The following is a 12,198-nucleotide window of genomic DNA, read 5'->3' as shown; positions in this document are numbered from 1 at the left end:
TGGAAATTTCAGCAGATTTAAAACAGTGCATCCAGTCTGTTGACTACCTATAGGGATCATGAGACCCTCCTACTAAAACAGCTACAGTGGTTACCAGTCCGTTTCCAGGCAGAATTCAAAGTGCACGTTTTTGAGTAGCTAATACCCAAGAGGACAGGATCAAAATTTAAAATGACCTGAATAGGCTAAGAAAGCTGGGCCAAAGCTAACAAAACGAAATTCAACATGGAGAAATATTGAGTACTGCATTTAGGGGAGAAAAAATGAAATGGATAGATATAGGATGGGGACACCTAGCTTAAGGAGAATACGTGTGAAAGGGATCTAGGAGTGCAAGTAGAAGACAAGTTGAACATGAGTCAGTAGTGTGATGCGGCAGCTAAAAAGGCCAGTGTGATTTTAGGCTGCATCAACAGAAGTATAGTGTCTAGATCAAAAGAAGTAATAGTGCCACTCTATTCTGCTTTGGTCAGGCCTCACCTGGAATATTGTGTCAAGTTCTGGACACCACAGTTCAAAAAGGATGTTGAGAAACTGGAGTGTGTCCAAAGGAAGGTGAATAAAATGGTGAAGGGTCTGGAAATCATGCCTTATGAGGAAAGACTTAGGGAGCTGGGGATGTTTAGCTTGGAGAAGAGAGGGTTAAGAGGTGATACGATAGCCCTGTTTAAATATTTGAAGGGATGTCATATTGAGGAGGGAGCAAGCTTGTTTTCTGCTGCTCCAGAGAACAGGACCCGGAACAGCAGATGCAAGTTACAGGAAAAGAGGTTCCACAACATTAGGAGGAACCTCCTGACAGTAAGGGCTGTTCGACAGTGGAACACACTGCCTCGGAGAGTGATGGAGTCTCATTTCCCTGGAGGTCTTTGAACAGAGGCTGGATGGCCATCTCTCGGGTATGCTTTGATTGAGAGTTCCTGCATGGAAGGGGTTGGACTGGACGGCCCTTGTTCTCTCTTCAAATTCTATGATTCTATGACCTTTAAAGGTAGGATATAAAACCAAAATAACATAAATGATAGGAATGGGGGCAGTCTTACAAGCCACTGAACCCTGAGAGAGACCCAAGGGTTTTGTGGGGAATTCTTAGTCTATCAGGTGCTGCAAGATTTTTTTGCTGCACCTGTTTTGTGTTTTGCTGTCAAGATGCCAGTATTGCTACTTCCATTCACATATTTGTAGCTAGTCTGCATATGTCACAACCTGACCATGTCTGCTTATCCATTTCACAAACCACTGCTCTGTGCATATGGATTCTCTCCCATCTGGCAGCTGATGTAATTGAATTGCTCTAAAATGTAACTGCATTTGCAATGAATGGCAATAGGGATATGGCGTCTGGCTGGGAGGTGCTTCCATGGGCATGCCTTTGCAGCGATTCTGACCTTGATTACTTAAGAGATGCAAAATGAATTCAAGCTGGAGGAGATGATAATGAAGTCTGTGGGTGTGAGAGGAAGAAAATGTCATCTGCACTCCACAATTATCAGTTACCTATTCTTAGAATTTATATGATAGCAAGGGGTCTAGAAGGGCATCTAAATAAATGCACCTCACTGTGTAGGAGAGGGTATCTGCACTTTGCAGTTGAAAGTCATCACAGAATTGGAAGGGACTGCCATCAAGAGAAATATACAACTAAACCATTCTGGAAAGATGGTCATCCAACATTTCTTTAAAGGTCTCTGAGAAAGAAGAGTCCATCACCTTCTGAGGCACTTATTCCACTGTTGAACACATTTTAATGTCTGAAGTTTTTCCCAAAGCTTAGATTTAATCTTTTTGTCTTGTAATTTGATTCCACTGGCTTGTGTTCTAGTCTCTGGAGTAGCAGAAAATAAGTCTGGTTAATTTTTAACAACACATCCTTTCAAATACTTAAAGATGGATATCACATGATGTCTCAAATCTCCAAGCTAAACATATCTAGCTCAATAAAGTGTTCCTCATAGAACTTGGTTGCCAGGCCTTTTACAACTTTGGTCACCCTATTCCAGCTTGCAATAACCTTCTTGAACAGTGGTGCCCAGAACTGGACACAGCATTCCAAGGAGGTCTGACCCAAGTTAGCTCTATATTATCTCTCTCAGTCTGAACAAAAAACTGCTTTAACTGTCATGACTACATCCTGCAAGGATTTGAAATTTGGAGAAATGCTTAGAATGCTCTGCTAGAGAAGTCCAGTGTTGAAGACTAGAGAGTCCACTAGAGCTCTAAGTATTTCACCAGCCTAGAAATAAAAGGATTCTATGGGTGTTTAAATCTGGGCACAAGAAAATTCTGAAGAAAATCTCAAGAGCAGAGGAAATTAGATCACAACCAAGGTCACTGAAAGCAATTATTTATTAATAAAGAATAAAAATGAGTCTGTCACACATCAGGGAAATTAAAATTTAACATTCAAAATACATCAACACTGTAGATGTTAAAATGCAACAAACATAAAATCAGTGAAATACAGAGATGCACAAGATGGTCTTGAGGGATATCATTGCAGGCCCATGTTCATGGCCATTTGGGGACTGGGACAATAAAAGATAGGTAATAAAATTTAAACTCCATTAGCAACAGAAAAGTAACTTCCCTTGAGATCCAGGCTGCTCCTGATCTGTGTGAAAATGACTGCTCCTTTCTTAGGCAGAGAACACTGAATTTCTCAAGACGTCCCTGTAGTTACATCCGGAAAAAACTTTTAGATGCTGTATAGCTAAAACTTGCCAATTGTAGTCCAGATGAAAGAATTTTACTTTTCATTGAGATAAAAAAGCCCACAAAGAATTAAGTCCCAGCCCATTGCTCAGCTTCGTGCTAGCTGAAATTTCTTTATGGAAACTATGTATCCTGCTTCCCTGTTTCCACATGTACTTGAGGATCATCATGTGAAATTATTATGTCCAATATATACCACTGTATCTGGGATATAACATAGCAGATGCTCTTTGTCAGCAATGACTAAGGTAGGATTATTTAAATATCCCATGGGTAACCTTTTCCAGGCAAATTCTGCTCAGTGAAACAGGGAATCTAGTAATCTTCTGAATTACATATTGGATGAGTCCAAACCCATTTGCAAAGTCTCAAATAATTTTATACTGTCCTCAATGTTCATTCTGTAATGAGGAACTATCATGATAGTTCAATGTTGCTACCAACTGTGTTCTTCAATTCAAGATCCTGTAATCGATGCATATTCTCCATTGATTAGCTCCTAGCTTTGGTACAGGGAATAGGGCTCCGTTGGTGAGGCTTGTCTGACTAGCACATCCCCTTTCACTAGATCGTCTATTGTTTTTATATGGTTACTATTGCCTTCCTGTTCACTGCATATTGATTCTGTTTCACAAGAGGTGCTGTTCCCAAACCTGTCATATGACAGTGATCTTTCTGATGGCCCACTTGATTGGTCCATTTTTACAAATATTGAGGATTCTTTTCCAGGTAATTGAATATGATTTCCTTTTGTTCTTCTGGTAAGTGGCTTTTCTCTGTGTATTTTTAACACTGCAGGAAACTCGATAAAATCTGACAATTGTAAGGCTTCCCCTTATCTTCATAGACCAATTAAAAAAATCTGTATTGTATAGCTTATCTACAAGGGCTGTTTGAATGTCCAGTTCCACCTCATTAAATGTAAGTCACTTGTGCCAGTGTCCATGAGCCTTTAGATACAAAGCAGCCATTACCTCATTCTAGCTACTACAGTACACTCATTCTGCCAGTGCAGTGAAGCTGAACTAGCATATCAATCAGTCTTTTGTGCTGTTGGCTGAAGGCATTGGAACCCTCTACTGCTGCCATGTTTTTTGGAGATCTACATTGCTACATCTTTCAGACCTGACACTGGACTCACAACGTCTCTTACAATTTATGTAGGGAAGGCCTGAAGTATCTCCCTCTATTCTTCTAGGACAGACGGTGGTATTTACATACCTAAGGGACATGCATTGGCGTGCTAGGACTTCATATTAATTGACCTAATCATTTTGTGTGGTTACCTGTTTTTCTGGGATCAGTGGGATGAAGTTTCTTCCTCCATTAACCCAAGGGTCTGTGGGTCTCACAGCTAGTGAACCATATTTTGTTGTACCTGGTGGATGCTCTGGCAAGGCTCATAGCCAGGCTGCTACTTGAGCTTCTTTGGCATGGAGACAGATGTTCTTGAGCATAGGTACTTCTTCTTTTTCTATGCTGCCCCTATATATCATGGTGCATCTGTATTCCATCAATCACTCACTATTTGTCATCTCAAAGATGATGAATTCACCACCAGCAGGCTCTCTTATTTGTGACTATGAAAGGTAGTGAAAAAAACCCTGTTGTTTGTGAAAGGCAGTGGCATTACTCAAGTTGCTATCTTCTCATGTCGCGAAGATTGGGGAGGATTCTAATCCTGACTACCTAACTTTTCCTTGTTAGGGACATGCAGGATTTCTCTACTTGCTCCAGTTCCTCACAAGTATCTAAGACATATGGGGCTACTGCAGTTCCACCTGCCTCTGCTTCAGGGCTATATAAGCTAAGGCTCCTTCCCCTAAATTAGTCTAATAAACCTTACAAACTTGTTGCACATATGAAGCTTCCTTTTTAATTTTCAAAGTATTGCTGAAGTACATTAACCTTTTATATTTTCTCTGCAGCATCAGTAAGTTTAGACAAGAACTCAAGGTCAAAGACAGACGGTACAGTTTCCTGTTCTAAAGCCAGATTGACGTCTTTAATTGCTATGAAACTTCATAGAGACTGAATGGATTGGTTCAGCTAATGCTTTTTTCTCGTTACAGAAAGCTCTTGGCTTTCCTCCATTGTTAGCTGATTCTCCTCTTAGGTTCCATTCAAGGAGCCTTTCATGCTGGAAGATTGATGGCTGAAATAAAACCATCTAATTTTCCATCTCTCATTTTAAAAGATCTACTGCACACTATTCTATAAATTTTGTTTTAATTCTACTGAAATAGCTTTCTATTTGGCAACATTTCAATGTCCATTTTAAACAGTACAGAAGAAACATGGGACACTGCTTTTAATGTGCTTGCTATCTTAAAAAACTTACTGGACAATCCTGTGCATGTCTATACAAATGTCAGTCTTATTAAGTTCAACAGGGCTTGCTTCCAGTTGTGTATCCAATTGTCTGAGCTCTGGACCCCACAGAGCCCAAAACCTCTCAGCCAGATACCTTTATCAAAATATTTGCTATTCTTGGCTGTAAGAATGGGATTCATGTGCTGCAACACAAGATGAAAAGATGCAGTTTGATAATATGAACCGGCATATGTGTATTAGCTAGAACCTTTGCATATTAACTCAGGGCTATGTCCTATAAAAATTAGGAAGTCTTGTCTTCTAAATAGATGCAAGTAAGACTGAAGTATTCAAGTTACTTAACTTAGTCTCAAAGGCACTACAATATCCCTTTGGAAACCAAGGTAAACGGTCATGCATGAAGATGAAGGTGGGGAACAAGCACACTAGCTGTTTAAATTGTATTGGTTTTAATGGGATTAATCACAGTCTTCAGATGGGCTGTTAATGTCAGCCCAAAAAGGTGCCAGGGGCCTAAGTCCAGAGAAAGAATTAAAGTGCTTGGTAAACAGGACACATTTGGAATAACCAAGAAATGTCAGAAGCCAACAATGATGGATACCAAAAGATGATGCTTACAGAAACCAAGGAACTACACTGCTGTACAAACTCAAACATCTATGATCTCTTCTTCTTGATAACAGACAGGTTTATTATTATCACTGGTCAAACTGGATTGTGGATTTTAGCTACATTTATTCCACAGAAGCTGGAAACCCAGAAGGATCTCAACCAAATGTAAATCATACCAGTGGACATAGAATCATAGAGTTGGATAAGACCACAACTCCCAATCAAAGCATCCCCGTCAGATGGCCATCCAGCCTCTGTTTAAAGACCTCTAAGGAAGGAGACTCCACTACACTCCGAGGGAGTTTGTTCCACTGTCGAACAGCCCTTACTGTCAGGAAGTTCTTCCTAATGTTGAGGTGGAATCTCTTTTCCTGCAGTTTGCATCCATTGTTCTGCGTTCTAGTCTCCGGAGCAGCAAAAAACAAGCTTGCTCCTTCCTCAATATGACATCCCTTCAAATATTTAAACAGGACTATCATATCACCTCTTAACCTTCTCTTCTCCAGGCTAAACATACCCAGCTAAGTCGTTCCTCATAGGGCATGGTTTCCAGACCCTTCACCATTTTAGTCACCCTCCTTTGGACATGCTCATTTCTCCACATCCTTTTTGAATTGTGGTGCCCAGAACTGGACACAATATTCCAGGTGAGGCCTGACCAAAGCAGAATAGAGTGACACTATTACTTCCCTTGATCTAGACCCTATACTTCTATTGATGCAGCCTAAAATTGCATTGGCCTTTTTACCTGCCGCATCACACTGTTGAGTCATGTTCAATATGTGGTCTACTTGCACTCCTAGATCCCTTTCACATGTAGTCTCATTCAGCCAGGTGTCCCCATCCTATATCTGTGCATTTCATTTTTCCTCCCTAAGAGCAGTACCTTACATTGCTCCATGTTGAATTTCATTTTGTTAGCTTTGGCCCAGCTTTCTAGCCTATTCAGGTCATTTTGAATTTTGATCCTGTCCTCTGATGTATTAGCAAATTTGATCAGTATGCCCCCAATTTTGTCCTCCAAGTCATTGATAAAGATGTTGAATAGCACTGGGCCCAGGACAGAACCCTGTGGGACCCCACTGGTCACTTCTCTCCAGGATGAAAAAGAGCCATTGTTGAACACCCTTTGGGTTCGGCCATTCAACCAATTATAAATTCATTATATGTCCCTGCTCCTATTCAGTAGTTTTGCATGTTTTTGTTTTACTGTATTTGACAAACAGGTCAAGATCAGGGCCTACATTGGATCCAAGATAGAAAGCAAAATGTCCAGCAGAAATACCATGTGAATTAACCACCGTGAGTCCTTTATGATAACCTTAAAATCTTGTAGCACCTTTGAGACTAACTGAAAGAAAGAAGTTGGCAGCATGAGCATTGGTAAACCTCAGTCTACTTCTCAGATGCTCCAAAAGTCTATGAAAGCCTTTCATAGCCTTTTGTAGCATCTGAGGAAGTTGACTGAAGTCTACCAATGTTCATGCTGTCAAATTCTTTCTTTCAGTTAGTCTCAAAGGTGCTACAAGATCTCTCTACATACTGATTCTACAGACTAACACGGCTATATCTTTGAATTCTATCACTCTTAAATTAAATAAATGAATAAATAATAAATGAATAATAAATGCTACAGATGGTAACAATAAGGAAGCAGTCAACAGTTCCAATTTACACAACTTTAAGTCCTCATCTGCTCCCTAAGCAGTCCTTAAGGGTTGTCTAACCCCATCCACTTTTCCCTGCTGCACAGATGATCAGATGAACTTGTGTGTGTCTGGGTATGAATCCATGACTTCCAATATTGCTATTTACCCACTGCTATCTCGGTAAAGATTGTTCGTGGATCCCAACACAATGACATATGTACATGCATGTGTGTGTGTGTGTGGGAATGAGTGTGCCTGTACAAGCACGTATGCTTTCATGACGCAGGGCCAAAATCACAAATCAAGTGTGAACAGTTTTCACAGTGTCTGCAGTCGATTCAGCCTTTCTTCCCCTTAACCAAATTTGAAATCTTTACCTTTTGCTCTGGGCTTTCGGCTCTCTCTGCAATGATGACTGGTGGCTGCATTCCCACATGGGCCCTGTTAACCACCCAGCACCGCTGCTATGGCACAAATTGCTCTGAGATCAGAATGAGGCACCCTGGTTGATAACATGGCTCGGTGCTTTGTTGTGACCTCAGCAGGCAACAAATGAGGATTTCATTGTACCAGGCAATGAGCAGGGATTGTGTTGGAAGGCAGTCTGCTGTTGTCACTTCAGAGAGAGTACATAATGGGGGGAATTTGGGGCCAGAATACTCAGGAGGCAACCTGGAACATTCTTGCCATGGCTCTCAGTCAATACCAGATGAGATACTTGGCAGTGAAAAAGTTGTGCATATTTGATTGACATAAAAGGCTCTAAACATGTTAAATTATTTAAGTTCCAAGGGCCACCCTCTATTTATTACTAACAGCCTCAGAGGAGAAACTACCATCACAGTGGGAAGCCTGTTGTACACAAGCAACAAAACATAGGACTGACATAACCTGAAGTTAAAGCCTCATCAGGACAGCTCCAGAATGCCCTCTGGTGGTGCTTTCTTCCATTTAAATTTCCCAAAGTGCCCTCAAGTGAAATGATGCTGGGTATACTTTGGGAAACAGTCACTACTGACAGGTAAAGCCACAGCCAAGGCTCAATTTGTGAGCCTCTTGGACTGCTATGACACTGACTCTTACCTGGAAAGCTAAAAGACTAATTATTCTAAGCCATATAGAATTAAACAGGCACAGGGAAGTAAGCGTTAGTAAAAGGGGAAAAGAGCAACACTAAGAAGATATTTCTGCAAAGTTTTGAAAACTTACTTTAATGTATACATTCTTTAGTAAATAATTAAATAAATCTATCTACTGTAATTCTTTTAAATTAAAAAAAAATCAGAAATACAGTTTTCATATTCTATCCACCTTGCACCAACTCTGTAACAAACATGTATGAATTCTATACACTTTTCCTAAGAAAACGCCAAAAGAAAAAAGTCAAGGAAGATTAAAGCATGCGATGACTACCTAATTACATACCACATTTTTTTGCAAAGTTGTGCATACAAACAATTTCAAAAATTACAAAACCCACATGACTCTTTGGAAAACATTCCGTGCATTCATTATGAGGATATATTTAGCTGGCTTGGTTTCCACCACAAGGTGGCCATAAAGCAGGGGTGAACATATGTGAGCCTCCCATTAGCCCCAAGAAAAAGAGCCAATAGTAAGTAGGGAATTATGAGAGCTGCAGAGCTAAAACATTTGGAGGATCACAGTAGTCTATCCCTACCCAAAGGCTATTGTAAACTACTGTGTGCAAATGTGGATGCTTGTTCTTATACATTAACACAATTTATTTTGAACATCTTTTGTCACCCTCCATTGTGCAATTCAGAAATTTCCCATGTTCTCCAGGTTCTGAATAGAAATTTGCTTCATCACATATGGAGACCACCAGACATTTACTATTGCCTTCATCAAGGATGACCAAGATGTAGTTTCAACTCCAGCTAGAACAAAAGTGCAATACCAAAGACTGAGGGAAATCCTGCAGTTCAAAGTGGAGAAATCCTAAAAGTTTATGACTGTGATGCATGTGGATAAAGGGCATTTTAGGGTGCATGGCAGCCAGTGTGAAATCCCATTAATTCTGGGGGGCTTAGACACACCTAGCTCTACACAGCAAACTAAGTAAGGTAAGCACTGGAAATTAGTGGAGGTTTTTTTAAATGGGGAAAGTATCTCATATTTGCTACCATCCAATTTCTATATACCACAATATTCTGGGACTGAGAAAGCTTCTCAAAGACAGAGAAACTATCCATTATTTCCATACATTTCCTAGACAATAATCCTAAACAACTTCTGCTGAAGACTGAGTTTTAAACAAGGGACATATTTTGGCAAAGAGATAATGAAATGTGGTCTATAGGTCTAGGTTTAAGCAGAGTTTATTAAATTTTGCCAGTATTATGTTAGAAGGTACCTTCAACTTATCATTTAGCATTATCATGCTATGGCATATGAAATGCTCCCACAAATGGCTTCATTGTCAAAAACCACAAAAAATGCCTCTAACATTATTTCATTATAGATATACCTTTACCACTTTGCAGTTTTCCATAGATGATTGGTATGATGGAAAACTCTTTTGAGGAAATAACATTTAAGGGCTCTATCTACTACCTAAGACAATTAGAAGCAATTTGTTTCATGGCTTTGCTGAACCATGTTTACCATTTGCCTACCTTTCAAAAAGTTAAATCTGATGAAGTGCAGGTCAATTTTTTAATACTGGAAATGGATCAAATCTGCTAAAACGTCTATGAAGAAGGGAAAGAATTTATGCAAACAAACATGATTTCACATATTCAATAACCACTAAAAATGCTGAAAACTGTATTTCAGTACTAATACTTTCATGGACACATTAATTCTTGCTAAAAGTACTGTCTAAGTAAAACTCCCTTCCCATAAATAACACAATGCTATCAATTTGCTCAATTTATTTTAACAAAACTGATTTAGAAATGTCACTGAATTAAACAAAAACATCTGAACATGTAAACATCTGCCATGTTCCTGAAACAGGAGTTAATACCTGTGCACATTAGTATTCATTAGGAACACTATCAATTAATAAGGCTTGTCTTCAATACAACTATATCCAGTTTGTTGCTTTAATTGTTCTTGCATTGCAAGTTAATTTTACCAAAATTTCAGACGTATACAATGAGACATTATGGGAAAGTCAATAAGTACCATTGGTTACAGCTGTTACAATTTCTCTGCCACAAAAGAAAAAAAAAGCTAAGCCAATTACATCAAATAATCATGGCTTCTCTTTAATAGATGTTCACCAAGTTATGTTAATTATGGTCCTTTAAACACACACAAACATTTTGTAAAGGCTATATACAGAGTACATGGCTGAGCATGCACTATTCAGATACCTGCCTGCTTGATGTGATGTAATTACACAGTGCCTGGAAATGATGCAGCTCAATTCCCATTTTAATCAATCATTCCAAGAGGAAAGTTGTTATACAATTGCTTTACTTGCATGATTTTTTAAAAATACAAAAAACAACATTTATCCCATTTAAGAACTCTAGATGCAGATTCTACATAGGTTAAGGCAGTAAAAAAAGCACTTCCTGATACAGGTGGTCTCAACGTCAATTAAAGCTGTCTGAAGCCATTATTTCGCTCTTTCATCCTCCATCACACTTTTGAAGAGTTTATGGAAGTTAAAAAAAGAAGACATTAAATCAACCAAAAAAGGAGGTGGGGTAGGGCAGCAGAAGAGAAATTAAACATGACTTTAAGACTTATGAGGAATAAAGGTTAAAGAGCAACAACTAACCCACTACCTAAAAAAAGAATAAAACATGAGGCCGATTTTGAGCACACGTGCCCAATTTCTTAAAAAATATATTATTTGAATAATTCAAGTAGATGACTACCAGAAGCAACTTCATGAACCGTACTGAGGTTCTGAACAGTTCCTAACAGTTCTGCATCTAAACCACAATCATTTTTTTTACTGAATTTTGTTGAATGGGTCTAGTCATAATTCTGGCACATATTCTGAAGCAGATGACTATTCAAGAGAAAATGCTTCCAGAACTCCAGTCATTCTCTACAGTTACTTTATGTTAGCCTACTTTTAATTATTAGAAAGATATGGCAGATTAATCAGACTTCTTTGATTTGTACATTAAACAAATTTAGAATGGGCACCATTCAAGCATGTCACACTAGCTTCAAAGATGATTAGGGAATTTTCGACCAACCCTTTTTGTTCAAATTACATAAATTAAGAGATAACTGTTGTGATACCAAGATTCTTAAAAATTATTTCCCCATGGGTTGAAAATACAGACTCTTCAATGCATCTTCCAGTATTGTCAAATTTCCTGTTAAAGTATGTCACCAACTCATTCTCCTTCAGTTCCTGTTCTTAAAGATGGTTTTTTCAAAGCAGTTTGTTTTTTTAAAAAAAATCTGTTGAAATTTATATAAAATTCTGTACAGGTTCACAAATTATTGCATAAACAGCATAATCTTCACGACAAGTGTTTCTGCAACACACGTCCATCTCAGAAAATTCACGTTTCCCTTCTGGCCTTTTTCTTCTTTTTGATTTGTTTCGGGGACTCCCAGCTCTCTTCAGACTTAGCTAAAAGGTTTTTTTAAAAAATGAAGCAAAATATTAATTGTAAATTATATTTATATGTAGTCCATTCTATACATTTCATTCTACTGTGTCTCAAGAAACATAAAAGAATTGTGAAAATCTTACTAGCTTATTCAGGATAAGGTAACATTTCTACTTCTTCAACATAGACATAGTTTTATGATTTTAAAACTTTTTAAAATTTTTATCCAGGGATTCATCCTGTGCTGCATGTGGTTATATGCTACCTGAAATTTTAGGTTTGCAGCTGACTCTTTGATTTAGCCTTGAGCCTGGATACCCAGGTTTCAGCAATGGCAA

General features: G+C 38.7%; 2 protein-coding genes across 3 annotated transcripts in view; one reads left to right on the top strand and one right to left on the bottom strand.

Annotated features, from left to right (window-relative positions):
* The window catches only part of STK3 (serine/threonine kinase 3), an 881,840-nt gene that overhangs the window by 598,151 nt on the left and 271,491 nt on the right, over nt 1-12,198 (top strand). The gene's annotated exons all lie outside the window — the stretch shown is intronic.
* The window catches only part of LOC121929408 (protein LYRIC-like), a 33,876-nt gene continuing 30,169 nt past the window's right edge, over nt 8,492-12,198 (bottom strand). The window contains 1 exon segment of the mRNA XM_042464952.1: nt 8,492-11,880. Coding sequence (XP_042320886.1) covers nt 11,810-11,880 — 71 coding nt within the window. The 3' untranslated portion in view covers nt 8,492-11,809.

The sequence above is a fragment of the Sceloporus undulatus genome, chromosome 4 (genome assembly GCF_019175285.1).
Source record: "Sceloporus undulatus isolate JIND9_A2432 ecotype Alabama chromosome 4, SceUnd_v1.1, whole genome shotgun sequence".
In the NCBI taxonomy this organism is placed as follows: domain Eukaryota; kingdom Metazoa; phylum Chordata; class Lepidosauria; order Squamata; family Phrynosomatidae; genus Sceloporus; species Sceloporus undulatus.
The sequence above is the reverse complement of the archived record's forward strand: the minus strand, read 5'-3'. Positions and strand labels throughout refer to the sequence as shown.